This window comes from Podarcis raffonei, chromosome 5 (genome assembly GCF_027172205.1).
Source record: "Podarcis raffonei isolate rPodRaf1 chromosome 5, rPodRaf1.pri, whole genome shotgun sequence".
NCBI classification, from domain to species: domain Eukaryota; kingdom Metazoa; phylum Chordata; class Lepidosauria; order Squamata; family Lacertidae; genus Podarcis; species Podarcis raffonei.
This window is the reverse complement of record NC_070606.1, coordinates 69568725-69595258: the sequence shown is the minus strand read 5'-3', so window position 1 is coordinate 69595258 and position 26534 is coordinate 69568725. Positions and strand designations below refer to the sequence as shown.

Genomic DNA, 26534 nt, shown 5'->3' with positions numbered 1-26534 from the left:
GTTTCAAAGTCATCATCAGAGGCTGTCTCCGGTGCAGTTTGACCAGACCGAAGGTTCTTTTAAAGAGAAGGGCTCCTTGCATTTTCACTCTTAACATTCAGAAGTGACTCATTCCAGACTAAAAGCCATCGCTTCTAAAAGCAGCCACAGTCCTGCAACATGACAGTTCTGTGTCGGAGAGGAATAAAGTGTGTTGGCAGAGATGAATTGTGCTCTGGTAGCTTCGGTAGTACCGCCCTGCTGAATTCTCTGCATGGCACATCCGTTCTTGTTTGAACTCTTCCCCGCCTCCCACCCTTTTGACTGCCTTTAATTCATCACCTCTCTTCTTCTCTATGTGAATGTGCAGAATGGGAATGATACCATGTCCGCTACTGTCTTTAAGAAGACCTGAAAGATAGAAATGGTGTGAAAATTGGTTTGCACAAATAATGTCACTTGTATGAACAATGAGAGCTGCCCCTGAACTGGCATATGTATGTAGCCTACAGAAGGTGTGCGGGGGGGGGGGAGGATTTTCTACAGAAGTATCAAGTTGATAGGCTTTGGGAGGGGGGGTGGTCAGAGGATGCAGGGTTGAGTAAGGAATGATAAAAGGGGTCCTTCTTGGGTCAAGGAAGAGTTTCCCTTTGCCATGTTAGATAGCTGGGATAGCTCAGTTAGTAGAGCATAAGACTCTTTAATCTCAGGGTCATGGCTCTGAGTGCCCCTTTGGGCAAAAGGGACACAGGTGGCACTGTGGTCTAAACCACTGAGCCTCTTGGGCTTGCTAGTCAGAAGGTTGGCAGTTTGAATCCCCGTGACAGGGTAAGCTCCTGTTGCTCTGTCCCAGCTCCTGCCAACCTAGCAGTTCAAAAGCACACCAGTGCAAGTAGATAAATAGGTACCACTGTGGTGGGAAGGTAAACAGCATTTCCATGCGCTCTGGTTTCTGTCACGGTGTCCCGTTGTGCCAGAAGCGGCTTAGTCCTGCTCGCCACATGACCCAGAAAGCTGGCTGTAGACAAATGCCAGCTCCCTCGGCCTGAAAGTGAGATGAGAATGTATCTAATTTGATGTTTAGAAATGATCATAACTAGATCTGCAAATGTTTTCCGGATGTTTTCAGTAGCGTGTGTTTCAGGAAGTCTGACATGCTTATCTTGTCCCAGTATCAGGCTGCATTATTTTAAACGGTGAAATAGCATCTCCCCATTTTAATTTTTCGGGTAAGATTTCAATTTAGCTGTTAGTGCTGAGAATAACATTCTTTAATGTCTTGGCAGCTCCACTGAGAGTGCTGGAAAGTGAAACTGACACTCTTTTTCCGGCTTGGCTTTGGCTTGCTCACTGCTGGGTGCATGCCGTGCTTTTAATCTGACCATTTCCCAGCTATGTGGGGGATGCTTGTGAAACCATTACAGAAATATTTCTGCCTCCTACAGGAGTTAATGGGTTTTTTTCTCAAAAGAGTAAGGCTGCAGTCCTATACGTGATTACCCAGCAGTTCATCTTGTTGATCACAGAGAGGCTGACTTCTGAGTAAACATGCACAGGCTTCTGCAATGAATCAGTTTCTTTCAGCAGAACTAACCAGAGTGTTAGTGCCCTGTTCATTTGCCACTGTGTTCAGTGGCCAGTAGTACACGGCTTCTGTAAATGCCAAAAGTTAACCAGAAACATAAAATGTTTTGGCAGAAAAATGGGAATTTGGATGTGTCTTGAGCAAATTACCATGGCTTAAAAGCAACAACCAGTAATGGCATGAACTTGGCATGTAATATAGGATAACTTTTAAAGTATGCTTTTGCAATTTGCAAGTGAATCAGGAGGAGATTGTTTAACATGCACCATGTGTAAATATTCCTTATTGTGTACATCAATTTTTATTTTTTTTTGCATTCTGTATTGCAAAAGGTCAGGAAGGGAGCTGATCACAATGCTGTTAGTTAGTCAGGCAGGCTTGCCCTTTGGCTTACCTTTGGTACTATGAATTGCATCCCACAATGGAGGAAAACTGAATATTGATTTCTGGGCATACTCTCTTCCATTCCCGCTTCAGTTTATTGGGAAGAATTTGTATTTGTTTGAGGTCATGCCATTGAAACTAACTTGGAGGAATCACATAGCTTCTTTCCCTCTTTCCCATAATAGGAGAATTATAAATGTGCAAGGCTTTGTGTGTGTGGCAGAGTTAGCTGCTTGTATCCTTCCATCAGCATCGCATATTGGCAATCTTGTTAAGAAGCTATAATCTGCTATGCCAGTTGTTCCCCTCCAGAGACTATAGGCGGCATGAAGGTTTGCAAGGAATTCTATATCTACTAACATCTTTGTGTGTTCATGTGTGAAGGCGTTTCTACTTGCAAGCATTTTCTAGCCTTACCTTCACTTTCATTGTCTAGAGTCCTGGAGAAGATTGTTTTTGCAGTGTGAGCACTAGAGAACGGGTTAGGAAACGTGCTGAGATTGCTGCCACTTTCTGTGGCCCAAAGATGTGTTTTCTCCACCATGAAAAGCTTTGAAAGAAAGAACTGCTTTAAAAAAGATCAGTCACTCTTAGACACATAGCGGCTTATAGGAGAAAGAAGAGACACAAGAGCAGTTGAGAGTTCTCTAACTTTAGAGGTGTGTACTATCAATATCAGGGGACGCGGGTGGTGCTGTGGTCTAAACCACAGAGCCTAGGGCTTGCCGATCAGAAGGTCAGCGGTTCAGATCCCCTCGATGGGGTGAGCTCCTGTTGTTTAGTCCCAGCTCTGGCCCACCTAGCAGTTTGAAAGCACGTCAAGTGCAAGTAGATAAATAGATACCGCTTCGGCAGGAAGGTAAACGGCATTTCCGTGTGCTGCTCTGGTTTCGCCAGAAGCGGCTTAGTCATACTGGCCACATGACCCAGAAGCTGTCTGCAGGCAAACACTGGCTCCCTCGGCCTATAGAGCGAGATGAGCACACAACCCCAGAGTCGTCTGCGACTGGACCTAATGGTCAGGGGTACCTTTACCTTTACCTTTACCTTTACCATCAATATCTAATGATGCTTGCTACCTGGTTCAAAGCCAATGACTACATACTGTAAAGTCTGCCCCCAAAATATTTTGTTGTAACTTTTTGGCAGTCCCCAATAATTTCCGTACATGAATCTATCTAAGAGGGCTATGTATGCATGAAGTGGTTCTGTATGTGCACTGGGAAAATGTTTTCACTCCTTGCAGCAGCTCCTTACATTTTATGGAATTATACTCTGAAGGATGCTGCCTTTTCGATGATGCTTATGGGGGCCTTCTGTCAGGTGATGCTCAGCTGTCCTTTGCCTCAGATGCAGGTTGAAAATTTATTGGATTCCTGAAAGACTGCCATAGTACTTTTCAATATACTTTGAGATGCTCTGAAATCATATTTAGAAGTAGTTATTGAAGGCATTCAACTCAGTCCATTCAAGGTCACCAAAGATAATGATTTTTTTTCAAAATTAGATGGCCATCTCCCTTAACTCACCAGCTACACAACATCAAATTGTGATGAGATACTGAATGTAATGTATGTGTGTGTGAACACTTAAATACAGTGGACACTCGGGTTGCGAACATGATCTGTGCAGAATGCACATTCACAGCCCATGTCTGCGCACGCGCGGGTTGCGATTCAGCGCTTCTGCGCATGCGCAAAGTGCTATTTAGTGCTTCTGAGCATGCGCAACCACTGAAACCCGGAAGTAACCCATTCTGGTACTTCTGGGTTTCAGCGGTCTGCAACCTGAAAAAACGCAACCTGAAGCGGCTGTAACCCGAGGTATGACTGTACATTTAATGACTTTACTGCTTGCTTTAATAAAAATGGTCTGTTTAAGTTGCTATGAAGACTTCATGCATGGGGACTTTGCATGCTTGCATATTATTATCCAGCAGCCTTCCAATAACCTAGCCAATAATTTGCCTAGCTACAATTAAGTACACAGTCTTTTAACACATGACGTTATACAGTTTGTAAACCAGTCTTCTGTGTTGGGAGTATTCTTTCCTGTCTAGATGGGATTTTGGCATTGTTTACGTGCAGCCTTGGTGAAATTGGCTTCTGGTGTTTTACTATTGGGCATTCAGAATTGCTGTTATGTGAATATACATCACTTGAAGTCTGGAAACTTAAGACATGTAGCTTTCTTTTGAGCTGTGTGGACGTTGCAACCTTTTGAGAGGGTGTCCTTAACACACACGCAGAGCTGTCTTAGCACACAACTTGTGGCTCATTGTGGCTCCCTAGCACAAATACAAGTGAATATTCAGTGTCTCTTTTTCAACAAGATGGTTAATGTAATGCACCATCGAAAAGTATGTTGGATGGGAAATACCTCATGTCAAAGACCCATGGATTTTTGGCATGGTATGTAGCCTAAATAAATACATTTGCAGGCAGTATCCTGCTCAGGCTTTTCAACATAGTAGCAGCACCACTTAACACCTCCATTTGTATTTTCAAACCAAACAATCCACGGGATGGGCTGGTCAAAAGAAGTTTCAGAACCATAAGCATTTGTTAAATCTCTCCAGCTTCCTTTTCAGAAGCCCATCACAAATCGTAAAACAAGTTTTGCCGTATATATTTATTTAAGGGGCATGACTTTTTTTTTAAAAGGTGAAGTATCAAGTTTCACAGATGTTTGCTATCATCCAGGGATACCTTCCAGCTATGCTAGTCTGGGTTCCTTTACAAGGTATTCGGATTAGAAAGGCAGATTTAGAAAAGAGAAATTCTAGAAGTAAAAAGCTTGCCGAAAGAATTTCTTTTTGAAGCAATATAAAGAAGCACAAGTGAAAATGGATGGTCTCATGCATACCTGATAATGAAGAGAAAAGCTCTTGTACAACGTGACAGCGCTGACTAGACTATATGGGTGGAAGGGCAAAAGGTGTGGAATGTCTGTGTCTATTATGAAAAGACGGAAATTGCTGTCTGTATTTGGAACACTGCAGGCTCAATATATCCTGCTGACAGTCTGGCTAGTGGCCGCTGTTGTACAAAGCCCATGAAGCTGAGAATTGTCAGTTCTTCATTTTAAAATAACTTGGCACCAATCATAGAAATTTTTAGGAATAAATATGTGGGTTATAAGTTGACTGCTTTTTAACTGGAGACACTCTCTACTTTTTCTCCCCCCTAGGAGTGTATTCTCAGAAAACATTGGCTCTAGACGGGTCCAGAAGGCAAGAGTAAATCCAGTCTACATGCACAGAGTCCACTGGCTCAGCTTGAAAGTGTTTTCATGAGTTAACACTGGGACCAGATCCACCCTTCGTTCCCTGCAGCCAAGCAATCTGCAGCCAAGCAATGGGCCAAAAAATCTCAGGGAGCATAAAGTCTGTCGATGTTCGGGAACCTCCTTACAGACCTGTTAAAAGAGAACTGAGGGGTCCAGATTTCTGCAAGCCTGCGAGATTGGATATGCTGCTGGATATGCCCCCGGCCCATTTGGAGGTCCAGTACAAGCACGCTTGGAACAATGAAGACCGATCCTTAAATATATTTGTGAAGGAAGATGACAAACTGACATTTCACAGACACCCGGTAGCCCAAAGCACAGACTGCATCCGAGGCAAAGTTGGGTATACGAGGGGCCTGCATGTTTGGCAGATCCACTGGCCCGCCAGGCAGCGAGGAACACACGCTGTGGTTGGAGTGTCAACGGCAGAAGCGCCTTTGCATTCTGTAGGATATACGTCATTGGTTGGTAGCAATAACGAGTCATGGGGTTGGGACCTTGGGCGCAACAAACTTTATCACAACTGCAAAAATCAGCCTGGGGTGACATATCCCGTATTTTTGGAACCAGATGAGTCTTTTGTACTCCCAGACTCCTTACTGGTGGTTTTGGATATGGACGAAGGGACGCTTAGCTTCATTGTGGATGGACAGTACCTCGGAGTGGCCTTCAGGGGACTAAAAGGGAAAAAACTCTATCCTATAGTCAGTGCGGTATGGGGGCACTGTGAAATCACAATGAGATACATCAACGGACTTGATCGTAAGTATTCCACCACACTTCTGATTTCTTTTTCCCAAACACCTAAACATGTTTCTAGCTTTGCCAGCTTAACAGTTTTCTTCCATACTAAATGTGCAGTTGGGGAGAAGTTGCACCTGCCCGTCCTGTAACCTTCTGGTGAAATAAGGTCATCTGGGTGCTGCTACTGATATCTGTAATTTGCAGCTGTAGTAAGATGAGTGTGCTGGGCTCACAAATATCTAAAATGACTGTAGCACCTACCTCATGTTGCCGCAGTTCTGTCCTCCCTCCCCAATAATTTTTTTCAGGCTAGAAACCCTGTGGAATTAATGTGTGAGTATTATTTTACGCTTTTGTGGTTTTAAGCTTCTTTTTTAGAAGTATGCAAAAATGTAGATTAGCAGTGGAAATTTTAATTATAGAGTATCAGGTTTTTTTTAATGTTTGCAGGCTGGGTTCTTGTTGAATTGATGATGGAATGCCTTGCAAAACTATATTCTTCAAAGTCAGGCTTGAAAGCTGGGTTCTGATCTGTCCAGTTTTTGAGATCTCTGTAAAAACACTTTGTGTTATATAGAAGCAGCTTTCCCATTCACTAGGCAGGAGCAAAGATTTTGCATTTATAGCTCTGGACTACAGTTGAAGATAGATGGGCTGTGACCCTCCTCTTGGACAGGATTGCACCTGTGTTTGTACAGTGTTACGCTTACAGCTGGTGCTTCATACATTAAATCAGGGATGGCCAATGTGGTGCCCTCCAGATGCTGCTTCACTGCAACTCCTATCATCCCTGTCCACTGGCCACCACTGACCATTGGGGATGATGGGAGTTGCACTTAGGAGAGACAATTTCAGTACTGCTGCATTCTCATAAGGTTCATCTTACGTTTGCTCAAAACAGCACCTTTAGTGTAACAAGACCTGCCCTTGGAATGCACTCTCAATAAATATCTACAGTCCTGGTGATTCAGAGCCTGCTTAATGCTCATTTGTTCACTCAAGTTATCCCTGAGGGGTGGTCTGCTTAAGTTCATGATTAACTTGAATTGCAAGTTATACTGTTCTTTTCCTTGGTGATTTTATGTTGGTGATCACATTGAGTTTTTTAACTTTTTTATGTTTGGTGGTATAGAAACAAATAAAACTTTTTGCCTGATGCAGCTATCACTGTGATGCCAAAATAGCGGAGGAGAACTCAGGCTGATCTAGATTTCTCAATCTGCTGCTTCCCAGTCCGGATTTGAAGCATCAATGGCCTTCAACTTTATTCTGTTCTTTCAAAGTGAGGTCTAACTCCTGCTCTAAGGATCAGCAGGCAGTGACTTGCAAAAATGGATTGCCACATGGAGTTTTGCCAGTGTTGTATGTTGAGGCCTTTTCCATGTGTGTATTTCTATATATAAAGAGGGTTCAAGTTCTACACCATGAAGGTTGCCTAAACCCATACCTTTTAAAAAAATCAAAAACACCTTGCAAGGCTAAGCATTTAAGTTCATTTTAAATTTATCCTATGAGTTTGCAGATAGGGTGATTTGGCTCACTAAATAAAACCAGTGAGCAAAAAGGAGCATCGTCTGAAAAGGTACAAATACTGTTGGCTGCATCTTTCTTAGCTCCACTTTCTTTCCTTTTAGCCTCAAAAAGGATGTCTAAATTATTCTCCTTATGAACTTTCTCTGTTTTTGTGTGCTAGCTCTTAAAAAAATCACAAAGGCTTGGACCTTTTAACTTTCACCTTTATAACTATATTTTTAAAATAGCCCCTTCCCATTAGGAGTTTTTATCAACTGAACTCTTGCCAGCACACTGTAGCTGTATTTTCAGTGAAACTTCTAACATCTTAAAAGGAAGATAAAAGGACCTCAAAGTTTTATAGCAATTGAGGTTAACCTGGGAAATATTATCTGTACAGAAAATGCTTTGTAATTCTTTTGGAAGTTGACAGAAGTTGGCTGAATAGAAAACGAACTGTAAGCAAATAGAAATGGCCCTGAGCAAGGCTGTGTTCAGATAGCTAAAAATAGGAACAACTTCACAGACAAAACAGGATTTTACCCCTCTCCCTGCAAAGGGCTTATCTACCGAAACTTCCCTGAGTATATTATGTAACAGCATGATTGTAGTCTTGTTTCTCTATACAGTGTTACCTCGTAACTCAAACAGCTCCGTTCTCAAACGTCAAAACCCGGAAGTCAGTGCTCTGGTTTTTGAATGTTCTTCGAAACACGAACGTCCAATGCGGCTTCCACTGTGCAAAAACCAAGCTGATGGCCAATCAGAAGCCGTGCCTCGGAACTCAGACATTTTGGAAGTCGAACGGTCTTCCGGAATGGATTATGTTTGAGTTCTGAGGCACCACTGTAATAATTTACTTAACTAAGAAACTTTGAACTTGATTCACTGTGTATATATATGAATGAAAACATTGGCCGAAATCTAGACTAGGGATGGGAACGTTGTGCCCCTTCAGATGCTGTAGTTGTAGTTGTAGTTGTTGTTTAGTCGTTTGGATCCCTTCCAGTCAGGATTCAGGCCTCAACATGGGACTGAAACTGGTCGCACTGGTCGATGATCTTCGGCAGGCTAGGGACAAAGGTGAGAGCTGTTTCCTACTTCTGCTGGATCTCTCAGCGGCTTTTGATACCATCGACCATAACATCATTCTGGACCGTCTAGAGGGACTGGGAGCTGGGGGGCACTGTTATACAGTGGTTCTGCTCCTTCTTCCTGGGCCGTGTTCAGAAAGTGGTGGTGGGGGGTGAGTGTTCAGACCCCTGGGCTCTCACTTGTGGGGTGCCTCAGGGTTCCGTCCTCTCCCCCATGCTTTTCAACATCTACATGCAGCCGCTGGGAGAGATCATCAGGGGGTTTGGGCTGGGTGTTCATCAATATGTGGATGATACCCAGCTCTACCTCTCTTTCAAATCAGAACCAGTGAAGGCAGTGAAGGTCCTGGGTGAGTGTCTGGAGGTGGTTGGAGGATAGATGGTGGCTAACAGATTATGGGGTAACTGTGCCCCTGAAGGACCAGGTGCACAGCCTGGGAGTCATTTTGGACTCGCAGCTGTCCATGGAGGTGCAAGTCAATTCTGTGTCCAGGGCAGCCATTTACCAGCTCCATCTGGTACGCAGGCTGAGACCCTATCTGCCTGCAGGCTGTCTCACCAGAGTGGTGCATGCTCTGGTTATCTCTCGCTTGGACTACTGCAATGTGCTCTATGTGGGGCTACCTTTGAAGGTGACCTGGAAACTACAACTAATCCAGAATGCGGCAGCTAGACTGGTGACTGGGAGCTGCTGCTGAGACCACATAATACCAGTCTTGAAAGACCTACATTGGCTCCCAGTACATTTCCTAGCACAATTCAAAGTGTTGGTGCTAACCTTTAAAGCCCTAAATGACCTCAGTCCAGTATACCTAAAGGAGCGTCTCCACCCCCATCATTCTACCCGGACACTGAGGTCCAGCGCCGATGGCCTTCTGGCAGTTCTCTCACTGAGAGAAGCCAAGTTACAGGGAACCAGGCAGAGAGGGCCTTCTCAGTAGTGGCACCAGCCAGATGGGTGGGGTATAAATAAATTATTATTATTATTAGTTGTGTCCGACTCTTCGTGACCTCATGGACCAGAGTACCCCAGGCACTCTTGTCTTCCACTGTCTCCCACAGTTTGGTCAAACTCATGTTAGTAGCTTCATGCTGTAGTTGGTGAATTTCATAGTGGGCTGTCTGGCCACATAGGGCCTCTAATAACAGGGATTAATCTAGGAGCACCTCCAGACCACTCACCTGTGGTTTCATAGGATATCCATCCAAAAGCTGGTACACATCTAATTCCCAGGCCCACCCAGTTCCCATCCATCTTGTCAGGATTCAGCCATGGTTTACTAGCCGTCATCAAGCTCATAAGTGCATTTGGACACCAGTTTAGGACATGCATGGCCTCTCCTGATTCAGATACTATAAAATAGAGCTGGGTATCAACAGCATCAGCAGCATACTAGTAACACCATGCCCCAGTAACATTTTGCCAAATATTCTTTTTAAATGCTTTATTGTTCTTATGAAAACCATGTAGCTATCCTTACGTAAAAAAACCCCTTTTTTTCAACAATATATCTGCTACTCCCAGAAGTCTTCTCAACTTGTTACAGTACCCGGTCTGCTTCTCTGGGCAAATCTTAGGTTCTGCAGTATCGCTGCAATACTTGCACAACAATCCAACATACTAGAGCCACACGTTCACTCTCTGGAGAGAAAAAAACGATTCCTAGAAAAAGTAATTAAGGAAACCTGTCTAAGTGCCTTGACTGTGTGAGCTTTCAGAGACCAGTGGGGAGCCATGAAGCCTACCGACAGATCACTGTTAAATCAAATACATTTTTAAAGGTTTGCCTTTAAATGTGAACTGGATCGCAGTTTGCCCCCATCTATCGCTAGTTGTAAGCCACCAGTGATCTTCACATCTCACATAAATCCTATGATATAACTCCCACTGGTTTTAATATACCCAAGCTATAGAATGAAGGATGTTGCACTTTAAGAAAAAGGTCCTTTCTGTTGCCTGCAGTGACTTCTGTTAGGTGAAGCAAAGAGCAGAAAGGAGTTAGGACTTAAAAAGAATAGTGCAATTACTGGCCCCACCCTCCCCTTCCTGGCTGGCACAAGTAGCTCAAGAGCTTGATCCCCACTGCTCCGAAGCAGGAGTTTGGATTGTGCCCTCACCAAAGAATGCTTGATGAATGAGCAATGGGACACATTCCTATTGGGAAGAAAAAGTACACATTAGCCAATTATGAAAAATTGTGCAAATTCCCCCCCCTTGAATGTGAATTTCATGATTATTAGATTTTGTCTGTCATTTGAACAAGCTTGTGTTTGTGTGCCCTCTAAAATATGCCATACAGTTTTAGGCTGTTTCTTGGCTCCAAGTACTCATGTATGTTTGTGAAAGTTGAAGGGTCCTGCCGTCTGCTGCTAGCATATTTGTAAAGTAACTATAAATGTCTAATAACACCATCTCTACACATTTTGCTGGTTCAGTTCATTCTAAATTCTTCACATTCTTGGCTAAGCATCTTGGAAAAGGAAAATAAATTGGCCTCTTCCTCTGTGTAGATTCAGCAGACTTGCAAGTTGATGTAGACTATGTACTGCTCAATATCTTTCCTAACTTTTATGGTCTTCTGTTTTTGTTTTTGTTTGAGTGGCCTCGATTGGTATCTCTCTGTAAAAGAGCCTGTAATCAACTTGGAAAAATGCACTCTTGGGGCCATCAAATTCAAAAACTACACAATGCAAAATTAATACCAGTGGAGTCCTTGTAAACTCCACAAATATTTGTAATTATGGATTCTATTAGCTTGTGTATTGGAACGTCATCAAGAGTTTTCTCCAAGCACCTAGGCTTTTTATAAGGGAATGGCTAATGAATATTGTAGTCTCCTTTGTCAAGTGGCAAACCACTCTTTAAATTGGGTAGGTTGATGGAGAGTTTTTCAAAAGCATTTTTCATATGGCATGTGGGTTTGAAAGGCAAAATATATCATGTGCCAAACCCTTGGGCTTGCCTAAAGTGGATATTTGGATTCCATTCATTGTGTGTTTAGGAAATATTTTCTTGGCTGGTTTTCAGAAGAACCTATGTGTGCGTTTTGCACACCATTTGCATTGCCTAGAGCTTCACTTCTGTTTTCACTTCAGCAGCTCCCACTGTTGAAATGACAAGCTGTTATGCAGTTTAAAAAAGCGTATTGGCTCTTCCGTAGGAACTGTTGAAGTGGAATTTGGATGTAATGCTCTTAGCTGCATGCAAAAATATATCTTAGAATCCTGGCCTTTTTAAACTTTGTTTTGACTAGCACACAACGCTTTAGCCAGGCGGCAGCATTTATTGCCCAATGACAGACCACTCTCCATCTTTACTAAAAGGTAAAAGAAGGGAAGGGAATGGGTGGCGCTGTGGTCTATACCACTGAGTCTCATGGGCTTGTTGATCAGAAGGTCGGCAGTTTGAATCCCTGTGACTGGGTGAGCTCCCATTGCTCTGTCCCAGCTTCTGCCAACCTAGCAGTTCGAAAGCATGCCAGTGCAAGTAGATAAATAGGTACCACTGCAGCAGGAAGGTAAACAGCTTTTCTGTGCACACTGGCACTCGTCACGGTGTTCCGTGCACTAGAAGCGGTTTTTTCATGCTTGCCACATGACCCAGAAAGCTGTCTATCAACAAACGCTGGCTCCCTTGGCCTGAAAGCAAGATGAGCCCCGCACCCCATAGACACCTTTGACTGGACTTAATGGTCCTTTACCTTTACCTTACTAATTTAAAGTAGATCTGAATACAGGGGAGGAGGAAGGGGTATGTGGTGGGTGCGGGCCACTCTGGGTGTCACCGCTGGGGGTGTGTGTGACAAAATGCCAGGTGGTACTCACCACGGTGCCTGCAGCGCTTCCTCCGCCGCTGACTGAATATAGATGTCAGTCTTTCTCACAGTTTCAAATGCATTAAATTACTCTCTTATTTACCTTGACCGTACTGAGTTGGCTGTATCTGAGGGATAAGTAGTCATGTAGATAAGTTGTCTTTCACTTAATTGAGCTTTAGGAATGCATGTCAGTATTTTATTTAGACAGCCTTGGTGTTTTTATTTCCCTGAATCTGAACTCAATCTTGTGAATGGGTTTAAGTGAATTGGTTTAAGAACATGTTAATTTATATAGGACATGGGAGTTTGGGGGTGTTTTTTTTTTTAAAAAGTACTGGAGTTCTGTTCCCCAAAGCCACTGTAAAGTGAAATTGCTTATTCAGATGTCTGATTGTGGTATAATCCATATGGCTGCTGGTAGTGCTCCAATTTCAGTGATACGTTTCAGTGCTTCAGAGAGAAATAAGGTTGACCCACTGAATTTTAGAGGAGCACAGATGCAGATATAACGCTGCCTTCTCCTAAGGATTATATAGCAGAATGGGCAGAGGGTTCCTGTTTATGAAATCTCCCCCCCCTTATTTTGTGTAAATTACAACCCCCAGAGTTCACCAGCTGTAGAGCAAGGTTAAAAACAGTACCCTGGGACAAGGGGATATGCAAAGAATGTAGAATCATGGGGATAGCCTGCTGCACTTCTTGAGAGTTTGTACATAGCAACATAGGAAGCTGCCTTATATTATATCAGACCATTGGATTATCAAGCCCAGTCTTGTCAGCAGTGGCTGGCCACGGTTCTGCATCATTTCAGGCAGGAAATTCTCCCATCCCTACCTGGAGAGGCGGGAGGATTGAACCTCAGCTGTTCTGCATGTGAAGAAGATGCTCTACAGCTGAGCAATGGCCCTTCCCTAATGGCTACAGACAAGGAGTTCTAATGCACGACTCAGCAAAGGCATCCAGTTGATGCCTTATATTTTGTAGATGAGAAATACTTAGAGACAGAAATAATTATCCCAAGATTTAAGAACAGGGCAGATACTATTACAGCCATGGGTGTGGTGCTTTCACATTTTCTAATTGTGGGTGTGGGTAATGTTACAGCTGAACTGTTGTTGTATACTGCTTCAAATCATGGTGTTTTTCACAAGTGTCACTTGGATCTGTGTACTGTGTTGCATTTCTCATTACTGAAATGTAAAAGTGCACTCAAAACCGGCCACAATGGGCAACTGATTTTTAAAGTTGGCACTCTTCCACTTTTCTGTCCCATGTCAACAATAATAACAAAGCCCCCGTTCTGGACAAAACCCCTTTCCTCCTCGTATCTCTTGTGAAAAGGCCTCATAATTGATAGCTGTGTGTAAGAACAAGCAAGTTAATGCTCTCTCCAACCATTTTGTTCCCTCATAAACATCATACTTGTGATAGCAGATGTTTCCAGGACAAAACGCCAGTTCCAATCACTTACCTTTATCATCTTTGACGTGCCCCATCATTGCCGTACTTACATCTGAAAGGGATTGATACTTTAAATGGGGAGGTTTGCATATGTCAGTGCCAAATGCAGATGGATAGAAAGGGAGGATATTCAGTAAGAAGCAAACTATTGTTTTAGTATAATGTGACAGTTCAGATTGGCTCTTTAATACTAAGAATGTGTGTGTGCTTCGTTGTGTGGTTATGTGTGTTGCTCCTGACAGTTTATCTGATTTTGCAAATGTGCCCACAGGCGCCCCCCCCAAGGTTGGTGATGCTACTAAGACAATAAAGGTACCCCTGCCCGTACGGGCCAGTCTTGACAGACTCTAGGGTTGTGCGCTCATCTCACTCTAGAGGCCGGGAGCCAGTGCTGTCCGCACACACTTCCAGGTCACGTGGCCAGCGTGACGAAGCTGCTCCGGCGAACCGGCACCAGAGCAGCACACGGAAACGCTGTTTACCTTCCCGCCGGAGCGGTACCTATTTATCTACTTGCACTTAAGGGTGCTTTCGAACTGCTAGGTGGGCAGGAGCTGGGACCGAACGACGGGAGCTCACCCCGTCGCGGGGATTCAAACCGCCGACCATGCGATCGGCAAGTCCTAGGCTCTGTGATTTAACCCACAGCGCCACTCGCGTCCCACTAAGACAATAGATTTTTATAAAGGTGGCTATCTGCCCCCCCTTTACTAGTCTCATTTTTTTTTCCTGCCTGAAAGGCAGGTGGTAAATCTTCTTTACAAATGCTAACTTGAACATAATATCTCATTTCTCGGGGAAGTAGGAGAGCATAAGTACTTCTCTGGACTGTCGCAGTTTGTCATTAAAAGTAATTGCATACAGGAACGTTCTGTATAGAATATTGAAAAATGTTTTCGGGCAGTGACAGGCTAATGTTCTAGCTGGGGAGAAGAGTGGGATACAGAACACACTTTGCATCTGCTCTTAGATGTTGTTTTGCAAGGCTGAGTGTACCATGAGGAGCGGGGGGAAATGCTGTGTTGTCCTTGTTCAAGGGCCCATAAAACATCTCTATTATTTGTGTTTTGTTTTCAGAGTGTGTAAACAGTATCCCTTTGGGGGAAGAGAAACGGAGTCTCTGCTTTGACTTACTCTTACAGGAGCGTATTTTGCAATAAATTGGAGCCAGTACTGTATAAGCAAGCCACATGATTCACAAAAGGTGTATCTTTGCAACCTCTGCTAGAGAGTTTAGAAGGGTAACCTTGCTGGTTTGCAGCAGCAAGTACCGTATTTTTCGCTCTATAACACGCACCAGACCATAACACGCACGTAGTTTTTAGAGGAGGAAAACAAGAAAAAAATATTCTAAACAAAATAGTGGATATATGATTTTTGTGGTTCATGCTGTGGCCACAGACATGTGATCTGACAGTGAGTTTGGAGTAGCCCAATGCAAAAATCCTGAGGATCCATGTGGATCCATGCTTTGTAACCATGGAGGAGGGAAGGAAGGGGAACCATGGATCCTCTGCTCACGACTGCAGCAGATCCCCCCCGCCACCCGCAGGCATTCGCTCCATAACACGCACAGACATTTCCCCGTACTTTCTAGGAGGAAAAAAGTGAGTGTTATGGTGCAAAAAATACGGTATACAAAACAATGTTCTTGGCTTCTTGCAGCATGAACATTTAACAAGCAACACCTACACTGGATGTGGAGACTGAATATTCTGACGCTGCCTTTCAATACATGTGATCATTAGTCCATTTTGTAATGACTGGCAGCGGATCTCCAAAGTCTTTTGTCCAAACAACTTTCCCAGGGTTATTATCAAGAAATGAAAATAATTACTACAGGCACTAAAAAGAGTACTAATCCAACTCTGGGGTCATTAGCATGGCACCTTATGGGTGCAGTGGTACCCTGTTGCCTGAGAAACCCTCTCCCAACCCACTTCCTCCATCATGAGGTAAGGGTGGTTACCCTTTAAAGATACATAGAGCTGAAAGAGCAGTTTAGTACTATGTATGTGATTGCACATTCTCTTCTTTCGTAAAAGACAGCTGTAGAAGCTTATTTCCTATCTTAGCATTCTGGTGCATAGAGCTAAGATCAGAGAGAATACAGTGGTACCTCAGGTTACAGGCGCTTCTACAGATGCTTCAGGTTACAGACTCTGCTAACCCAGAAATAGTACCTCGGGTTAAGAACTTTGCTTCAGGATGAAAACAGAAATCGTGCTCCAGCAGCGCAGCGGCAGTGGGAGGCCCCATTATCTAAAGTGGTACCTCAGGTTAAGAACAGTTTCGTGTTAAGAACGGACCTCCAGAATGAATTAAGTTCTTAACCCGAGGTACCACTGTAGATCTTTTATCCCCAATGTTAGTTTTTAACTCTGAGATAACAGATCCCTGCGCCAGATGTCACACGAGGTGGGCATAGTTAGCGCCAAATGGCCTTGCCAGCCAAATTTTCAGATACCTACTGGGCTTAATTAGGTCCCACACCCTTAGTGTAGTTTGTTAGATCTTATTCTGTAACTTGTGCCTGGAGCCTTTGTAACTTTGAACACGCAGGCTAGACTTCCTTTGCAAGCAAACCTACTTACTGGACACACACACTCCTGTTTTCTGTAGCTATATATTGGGGTTTACCTTGAGTCTGTGTGTGACGCATTCCAAAAATGCTTTCAGAAGAAAAGAAAAAAAATTGCGATCCTGATTTATTTCCTGTCCTGCGTTTTTAGTTTCTAGCTAACGACTTTGACCACTGATCCATTATTATAGTGCATTAGCACTGACCACATAGACTGCAAAACCAAAGGAAGTTTTGCTATCAGTAATGCTCATCTTTGCTGATGGGAATCCAAAAGACTGGCAAAAAGTTCATTGTTTATTCTTTTCTAAGTTGTGCAGAGTCTGTTTGTGTGGGATTTGCTCATTAGGAAACAGAATCCATGTCCATTGAAACCTTACCTAGTAGCAAAGAGCTTGTGGAAATGGAAATTTTATTCTAAGGCGTACATGCTCAGCAGCTGGCATGTGAGTTTTTAGCTCCCTGGATTACTCAATTGTATATATTCCAGTCCCCATTGGTTTGATTTCTCCCCCACCCTTTTCTTATGTGCGTGTTTATGTGAAAAACCTTTTTTGTGGGAATGTTTTTCAGACTTGTTTATTCTAGTTTGGCAGAGCTGCTCATAAAATTAAGTAGCCCAGTATTCTTTAAAAAAACAACAACTGTGGGGGGTTGAAGGGGCAGGGAAATTGTATAGCTCCCCCCTTGCTTAAAGCCCAAAAGTTTAGGTTGGGATACAGCCAAGCTAAACAAAATTGACTTTGGTTTTATAGCATGCATGCCTCCTGTTTTCAGTTGTTGAAAAATGAAATACCTTCCATTTCTTTCCTTTTTTAAAAGAAGGTCTCAGATGAAATCCATGTTGTGAACATTTTAGCACCCACCTCTATATAGAAGGTTGTTATATGGAATCATAGAAACATAGACATTTTGATAACTTGCATTTCATCTAAGATTCTCTCAAAGCAGCTTTGAACAATGAAAATGCATCTGAAAGATTCACTGCCTGAGGAATTCTTGGGTCATCTTCTGGCCACTGGCTTTGCCCTCTTGGGAAATGATCTCTCTTTAACAACAACAACAACAGCCCACCCATCTGGCTGGGTTTCCCCAGGCACTCTAGGCGGCTTACAGTGCATATCAAAACATGATAAAAACATGATAAAATGTCATACATTAAAAACTACCTAATATAGGGCTGCCTTCAGATGTCTAAGTTGTGTGGTTCTTTATCTCCTTGACATCTGATGGGAGGGCGTTCCACAGGGAAGGTGCCACTGCCGAGAAGGCCCTCTTCCTGGTTCCTTGTACCTTCACTTCTTGCAGTGAGGAAACTGCCAGAAGACCTTCAGAGGAGGACCTCAGCATCCGGGTGGAGATGCTCCTTCAGGTATACTGTACACACCTGCACTTTATTGATGGAGGTAGGAGTTTTGTGCTGCCCAGAGGCATACAAAAATTTCTGACTTGGGCATCATCCAGGCATCTCCAGAGTTCTGGAAGTCATTGTTAGCAACATGCTAATGATAACTTAACGGGCAGACATGGCAATTCTAAGAATGCACATGCGGTTGAGATATTTATTTTGCACAGGACACTAAATATTCTGAAATGTGAATGAAAATCCTAGGTCAGCTAGTGTGCCTCTTGGGACTCCTTTCCTTCATTAGCAATATTCATACACAGAATATTGAAGCCGGGGGGTGGATCACAGGTGTCAGATCAGTGGAAGCTGGGCAAGCACGGATTGGCACTTGCCCAGAATGGGGAGGCAGCTGAAAATGAATATCTGAGTGTCAAATGGGACACATCTCACAGACAAGTGCCCCCAAATGGTAGTGGGGCTAAGATGATTTAAACTTGTACAACAAGCAATGCATCCTTAAACTGGAAGAAAGGCATTCTTATTCTTTTTATTTCTTGTAACTCACGTTGCGTAGTAACCTGAATGCCTTGCATGGTTGACTAGATAATGCTCACAACAAGAGACAAGAGAGGTTTGGGCCCACAAAGCCCATGGAGTTCCTGAATAATACATGAGCACCTGACTGACAGCTGTTTTTATAGGCCATGTGCCAGAATAAGCCTTGAGCTGCCCAACTAGGCATGAGTTTAGGGAAGGGCTTCACAGTCTCTTCCCACCCCCCTTAAATATCACATACTTGCTAACATTTCTTTTAGAGGTCAGCTAATGGGATTATGGATATTGTTTGCCATATCCACATCAATAATGCAGTGTGAGGCTCTTGAAGAATTGATTTCTGCTGCTCAAGGAGAGCAGCAAAAAGCAAGAGTTTAAGGCTCGGGTCGCAAGAGATTTGCAATAATTCAGGTTTAACATCGGTCCTAATTAAAGCCCTTTGATGATGACTCTGTTTTATAAGCATTTGGAGTTAGTTCCTTGGAAATATTTTTGGAATTGAGAAGTACATGTAAATGACGATGATTAATAATAATAATAATAATAATAATAATAATAATAATATCATCTCATAAACATATATTAAGCATTCAGGCTGACATGCTTTGTTACATCAAAATGTGGCTAGGTTCACACAAGTAGGATTTTCCTGGTGATAAGCTCTTCCTTGGGGTCATTGGAAGATGCTTTAGACAGAGCCGGGCCCTCTAGCTCAGTACTGGCTGAAAGTGGGTTTCATGCAGATATTTCTCAGTCCTTCCTGCAAATGTCAGGGACTGAACCTGGGGCAATGTAAGGCCTTCCCTTGATCTGTGTTGTGCGGATTCCTCCTGACTAGTAACTGGAATATAAATAATGGTTCAATTTTTATCCGCTAAATATGTATGCTCTGGATTGTTGCTAGTGTTCACAGTTGGAGCACATCTAGCACTGCCTCCACTCCGCAGCAAGCTATTAACACATTAAAATAGTCATACAGAATCTAATTAATTGTAGGCTGTTAATGGCAATAAAATGGTACTGTCTCTGATTGTATCCCGAATCGGTAGGAGAAATATTTGTTTGTTTAAAGAAAGTCTGTTCTCCACATGAAGTTGGCTCTACTTACAGGATTGTCATTTGAAATCTTAAGAAACTTATCTACCAAAAGAAGCTGCAGTGAAATACTTTGCCATTTGTGTTCTGATCTTTACCATCAGCAAAACATTATTTTTAAATCAAAGCAAATTATATTTTGAATCCTTAGTCCCATGTAAAGTGGCAGATCGCACAGAATTACATCTAGTTATGCTGTCACTGTGGCTCCAGATTACTTCTGATGACTTCAACTAAGAAAAATAGCATGAATCATCCGTCAGTTTATTGTAAGGCACTATAGACACTGTTGTAAATATATCCTGTCTGGAAAGATCCAATTCCAGTAATTGGTCTGAAATAACTGCTGGCATCACAAATGATAACTCAAAGTGCTATCCTGAAAGAAAACAACAAACCTGGGGAGTATTCCAGCTGTATCAAGGTGTACAAAGATTTTGCATCAAACTCATAAGGAGGAGGTTGAGTGGCCATCTGTCATGGATGCTTTAACTGAGTTTCCTACGTTGCAGGGGGTTGCATTAGAAAGATGACCCTGCCAGGAGATCATCCTACACTCGAGTAGGACCCTGGCAGAGATTCATGCCTGACTGGCATGTTCCCTCCCTCCTGGTTGATTGTTCAGGAGCTTCATAAGCTTTCTTCAGCCCAAACATCACAGCAACTGATGCCAACAGACACCGGCACACTTAGGGATCCACAGAGTTTGCGCACCTCATGTGTGACAGACCTCAGCAACTAAGCATTTTGGCTAATCTACTTTATTTACATATAAACACACATGGAACACTGCAACATGGCTCCCTCTCTCTCCAGCATCAGACAGCAAAGAGAAAAAACAAAACAACAATAGTCCCACTTCACGGAACACAGTAACACAAACATCCTGTCTCCGTCACTTCCCACTCTGTGGAGTCAAAACATATACCATCATGTGAAAGACAAAAATCCCATGACTGCAGTCATGGCGCAGGAATTCTAACACCCCCTTGGGGTACCTTCCAGCTCCATGCTTCTTAAGTTTTTCAGCTTCAACAATATTTCATTATGTATCATTTCATTGTATCTTCTATAATTGTATCTTCTATAATTTATAAAAATTATCGATAAAACATGTTCCATTTACAAACAAAACATTTAAATAGCTATCTCTCTACTGATAGCACAGAGGACGGGGCATGTGCATAGCCAGGATTTTTGTTAGGGTGGGACAGAACCTCATATTTGTATTGATTTCTGCTGATTTTTACTTATTTGGGGGGCAGCTGCCTCCTGCCCCCACCCATTGGCTACACCCATGGGGAGGCACAGAAAGGGAATCACGGTCAGAAAAAGGTTGGGAAACACTGGTCTAAAGTAGCATTTTGATTTTTCCAGGAACAAGCTGGAAGTTAGTGAAGTTGCCTCAAAGGTGATACTGGCTTTGACTGGCTTGCCCCTGTGAATGTTTATTTATTCAAACTGTTTTTATCCCTCTATTCATTACACAATGCAGGTTGCAGTGGATCAGCATTAAAATACATTGCCAACAATAAAGCACCAAGTAAGACATCAGCAGCCTGTAAAAATATAAAATAACACCACAGTAAAATAAACTTAAGAGCAGCAGACAGTAGAGGCAAATGAATCAGCCCAGGGCTTGGATAAATAAATAACTCTTTAATTGGTGCTGAAAGTGGAAAAGAATCTGATTTGGGAGGAGAGGGCATTCCAGAGCCAGGAGATCTCACCCTTTTTTGTGCCACAGCATGTTTAATTTCAGGATGGTGCAGGACCATCAAATGGGCACCTCCCAGATATTCACATTATAGACCAGTTTTAGTTCAGGAATTCATCGTCCAGCCCAGTGTGAACATTTTGCTGTACTCTAGAAGAGTGTGGCGGACTCCAAAAAGTGAACACCTCATTTTAAAATATGTGACTAACCCAGGCTCTGGCTTCCGTGTTTTTGCCTTCACAACCACCATGGCAAGTGCATTGCCACTGGCTGGTAGTCTTCCTCCCCATGTCCCTGTCAATCTTTTCTGCAGAGTAATGAAGTCAGGGGTGCCCAGAGCTCTGTGGTTGTATTAGGCCAAACCAGGTTCCGGAGGCTGCAGTTTCGACTTTGCCATACATAGTGCGGCTTCTGCACTAGGTTAAAGTGGTACCTCGGGTTAAGAACTTAATTCGTTTTGGAGGTCCGTTCTTAACCTGAGGTACCACTTTAGCTAATGGGGCCTCTCGCTGCTGCTGCGCGATTTCGGTTCTCATCCTGAAGCAAAGTTCTTAACCCGAGGTACTATTTCTGGGTTAGCGGAGTCTGTAACCTGAAGTGTCTGTAACCTGAGGAACCACTGTATTTTCTCTTATCTTTTGACCTAACTTCAATTCACTGAGTTACTAGAATAAAATGGAACCATTTTTGTTTTTGTCTCTTTGAGATACAGGAAAGGGCAGGATTTAAATGCCATAAATAATGTTACTTCAGCAAGTAACAATTTATATAACAGTGTAGAATTGCAATGCTTTTACACTCCCTGAAGTCAGATAATGAAACCTTTTATCTTCAATCTCCTTCCCACTTTACTCTCTTCTCTTCATTTATTTTTTTCTTGGCATTTTGGTAGAACATGTCTTTGCTTAGCAAGTAACCAATGCTATATGACTGTTTCCTCACTTTCAAGGTTTTGTCTCTCTGTGTGTGTGTGTTTTGGGATTTTTGTTTTTTAAAAAAACTTGTGCGGGAATTCCATGTAGCAAATTCTTACTTTTTAATCTTTTTTGGCCTGGCAGTTCTTTTGATTATATTCTGTGTCCTTGTGGCTCTAACAAAACTATTTGAGAATATCTGGCTACTGTTGGGCTTTAACTCTATAAAACTATTGGCAAATCTTTTATCAGTAAGTGGAAAGCTGAGCACAATTCTAGGGTTTCTTTTTTGGTCTGCATTCCTTCTCTTTCCTGCTCCCTACATCACACATTCCTCACATAGGTGTTCTAGAGATTTAGTACTACTCCTTAGCAAAGTGTTTACTGATGAAGTCATTGGTTAGAGAACTTGGAAAGTTAAGGAGGAAAATAGTCTGCTAGAGCCTGCTGTTTTGAGATCGTTATTAAATCTTGAATTTATCAGAAAGACGTATTTTATTTTTGCATTGGGTTTTGCCCGGTATAATTGTTTCTGTGATATATGTGAGGTTTTTTGTGGGGGCGGGTAACTATTTCCTATGCCCCCAGGATACGTGTTCATTTTGTACAGCCTACAGTGCTCAGATGGATGAAATCCCAAAGTCAGGAAACTTCAAGCTAGCAAACACAGTGGCGCCATCCTTTCCCCAACACATAAACAGTCACGTTTTGCGGTGAGGTAACCCATCAACAGTAGTTTGCATCAGCAGTAAAGATAACACCTATACCTCACAGTAAAATATTACATGCATGTGTGCACAGGGAATGTTAGACTTCATAGACACAATGCCAAAGTTCCAGTTATTGTTTATTGCAGCCCCATATGAATGAATGAATGAATGAATGAATGAATCTTTATTTGTGTCAGCCATTGGCCATAGCAATAAAACAACAATACGATATACAAAGAATAAAAATAAAAAAGGTCAATTATCTAAAATAGATTTTAGGGTTTTGAATCAATAGTCAAATAGTGGATCTTATTCTAATTGCCCAAGCTAAAAACCTTGCAACCTTTGCTGTCACCTGCTCATCTTGATCTGCCAAGAGAAAAGACACTGTGGCAGTGGTTGGGCAACCCGGAATGGACAGGAAAAGAGGGGTGATAACCTCATTCTTCAAGTCTTTATAAAGAGTGCAGGCCAGAAGTGCATGCGCCACCGATTCGGTACTGCCATCTCCACAGGGACATAAGCGTTTTTCGTGTGGAATCTGTTGGAATTGTCCCTCAAGTACAGCCGAGGGCAATAAATTCAATCTTGGGAGAGTAAAAGCATGTCCTTATTTTAGAATTGCTAGGTTATACAGATAGTGTGCCAGAGAGTGGAAATGGGTAGGTGGAAAATAGTCACGCCATGGGCAAAATTTCCTTATTGTGGCCAAGTTGTTCTGACGCTCGATTTCATTTAGCCCCATATGTTAAAATGTCGATATGAACCCTTAATGGTGGGTTCTTACTTTTAGGCCACGTTGCACCATGCATTACCACGTTTCACAGGCATACCTTCTCCTGAAGAATCTCAGGAGCTATAGTTTGTTGAGTGTCCTTAGAGTTGTTAGGAGACCCCTCAAAGGGCTGCAGTTCCCAGAGTGGCTTAACAATAAATCACTCTTCCCAAGGAACTCTGGGAATCTCCTAACAGCTCTCAGCACTCTTAAGAAGCCATACTTCCCTGGATTATTTGGAGAAGCCATGAGTGATAAAATGACATAAAAGTGCTTTACATGTCTTGCCTGGGTAATTTTAGCCTTGTTTTCACACATGTCCTCCCTGTTCACGTGCAAAAGCAAAAGCTGTACACTGCCATATGTGAATGCATAATTTGCAAGGATTAGGTACAATAATTTATCAAAGAATGCACTGTGGACGTGGCCTATTGGTCTCCAGTTCTTGGCATAAACTGAAGTAACCTTTTGGTTTCCAGTACCCTCTGAAAAGCAGCACTATCTGTCGCTCCCTACCAGTCCACTAAAGGGCTAATCTGAGTGCTGACAGAAGCCTTGTTCTGTATCTTAATTGTTTGAATAAGTGTCCTCTCTGTCTGAGAAGTAAACACACAGCTGTTGAAGCAGCTGGATCAAGAGATAATTGAATAATGGGCAATTCCTGGATAGAAAAGATCACACCCCAGTAGTAAATAGATAACAAAATTCTTCCTAAGAGGATATGAGTAGGTGGACTGTTAAGATAATAAACTTTACTGATATTTGTGGGGGCAGACCATAAGATGAGCCTGTTGTACCAGGCGAATGGCTCATCTCACCAGCATCCCAGACTTTGGAACTCGCTCCCTAGAAAAGTTTGACTGGCTTCCTCCTTGTCCTTTCGCTGGCAGGTGAAGACTTCCTTATTCCAACAGGCTTTGGGGAACTGACTACTTTTAATGAAAGGGCTGGTGCCATGCTGTTTTTATTGCAATTATCTGTATGCTTTTCATAGGTGTTTGTGTGTTTTAATTCTATTAATTGTTTTTAAAGATTTTTTCCTCTGTTTTTATTTTATTGGTAAGCTGCATTGAGTTCCTGTCAGGGAAAAAGGCAGAGGTATAAATATATAATAATAATTTTGTTCTCACAGTGGCTTAGCTGGACTTGGGTATAGTAGCACTCTGCCCACCTGCTACTCCCTGGTGTTCAGAGGCATAATGCCTCTGACTATGAATATAGAACATAGCTTTGTCCTCCATGAATTTGTCTATAAACTCTTTTAAAGCTTCCCTAGTTGGTGCTTCCACCAACTAGGTTCCACCTATACCTATAGATTCCACCTATACGCTGTGTGAATCTTTCAGCGCTTAACTTCATTGGATATCCATGAGCTCATGCATTTTGAGATCTGGCTTATTGTATTTGCTCCAGTTTGTATTTTAATCAAATGTAGTAGGATGTGACTTTTAATTATCTATGCAACATCAAATGCATGTGGTAGTGTTGAAAACTGCAGACACCACTTTTGGTGTTTACAGGTGATTAAATGTTCACAGAAGACACAAAGGGAGATGTTGGGAAATTATTCTCAAAACTGACATTGATCATGTCAAAGTGTTGTTTAAAGCTGTGGTGGGGATCCTTTTTCCCTACACGAATGCAACATTTCCTTCAGGAACAATCTTTCGGGGCCAAAGTGCCAGTTGTGGGTCAGACCAGAGGCAAAAAGCAGGCAGAGCAATAGACATGGTTCTTATAGTAAGCTGCGTTCCTGTCATGCAAAATCCAGGTGTTTCTATGCATATATCTCTACATACAGAAAAGCAGTAGACACTATCCTGGTTCAAAGACACTACATTCAGCCCCAAGACCTGATATATTGTATTAAATTCATCCAATACAAGAGGCACTCAAATACACTTTCTCTTTGAAATTGTATTATGGGGCATGTTTTTCCCATGGTATGCTAGGAAGTAAGCACCAGCAACATGTGAGGTTGGGGCAGTTGTGTATCCGGAGGGTGCCATGTCAGAGTACACATTTGAACTGGGCCTTTGGTTATGTAGTTTGTGTTTCTTCTGTCATGGGGAAGGACTGTAGCTCACGGATAGGTCATTGACACCTCAGGCAAAAGATCCCACGTTCGATTCCTGGCATCTCCAGGTAGGGAAGCAAACTGCCCCCTGCCTGAAACCCTGGCAGTCGCCTCTCCAGTCAGAAGAAGAAGAGGAGTTTGGATTTGATATCCCGCTTTATCACTACCTTAAGGAGTCTCAAAGCAGCTAACAATCTCCTTTCCCTTCCTCCCCCACAACAAACACTCTGTGAGGTGAGTGAAGCTGAGAGACTTCAGAGAATTGTGACTAGCCCAAGTGTGATTAACCCAGCAGATGCATGTGGTGGAGTGGGGAATCAAACCCGGTTCACCAGATTATGAGTCCACTGCTCTTAACCACTACACCACACAGCATAAACAATATTGAGCTAGATGGACTCTGCATAAGGCAGTGTCATGTGTTTCTATGATTGGTGACATTCCTGTCCCTCTTCTTGTTCTCTCAAGTCAGAGTTAGAGGCTGGCCAGAGGTAAAGCTCTGGCAATGAGGCGAGAAAAGGTGCCAATTTCTTTCTATGTGCTGCTTTTGCTTCTAATGTGCTGCTTGGGTAGGGATAATATAGTCTTTTAGCCCAGACCCGGCCGGCTGCCACAGAATTCATCCATTGAACTCTTCAGGCCAAGGTGTCTGTTGCCTAATCTTTTTTTTATATAAATCCTTCTTTTAACTACAGATAAGCAGTAAAAGTAATAAAGCCCTCCTTTCCAATTTTGTGAAAGAACCATCCATGAAATGTGTCTAATGCACTGACATGTGTGGAATGATTAAAATCCCGAGCAGACAGGAAAAGTAGATTGTAAACCTGCATCACTTGTGGTTATGCAATTGAACTGACAGTTGTTGTGTTTGAAGTGCTGTCCCTGTAATGGAGTGTC

At 42.7% G+C, this 26534-nt stretch overlaps 1 protein-coding gene across 2 annotated transcripts in view; it reads left to right on the top strand.

The window, feature by feature from the left end:
- SPSB4 (splA/ryanodine receptor domain and SOCS box containing 4) overlaps window positions 1–26534 on the top strand; it is a 174599-nt gene that overhangs the window by 124104 nt on the left and 23961 nt on the right. For both annotated transcript variants that reach the window (XM_053389996.1, XM_053389995.1), the window contains exon 2: window positions 5138–5998. In XM_053389996.1, the coding sequence (XP_053245971.1) occupies window positions 5305–5998 (694 nt within the window). In that variant the 5' untranslated portion in view covers window positions 5138–5304. The remainder of the gene's footprint in view (window positions 1–5137; window positions 5999–26534) is intronic.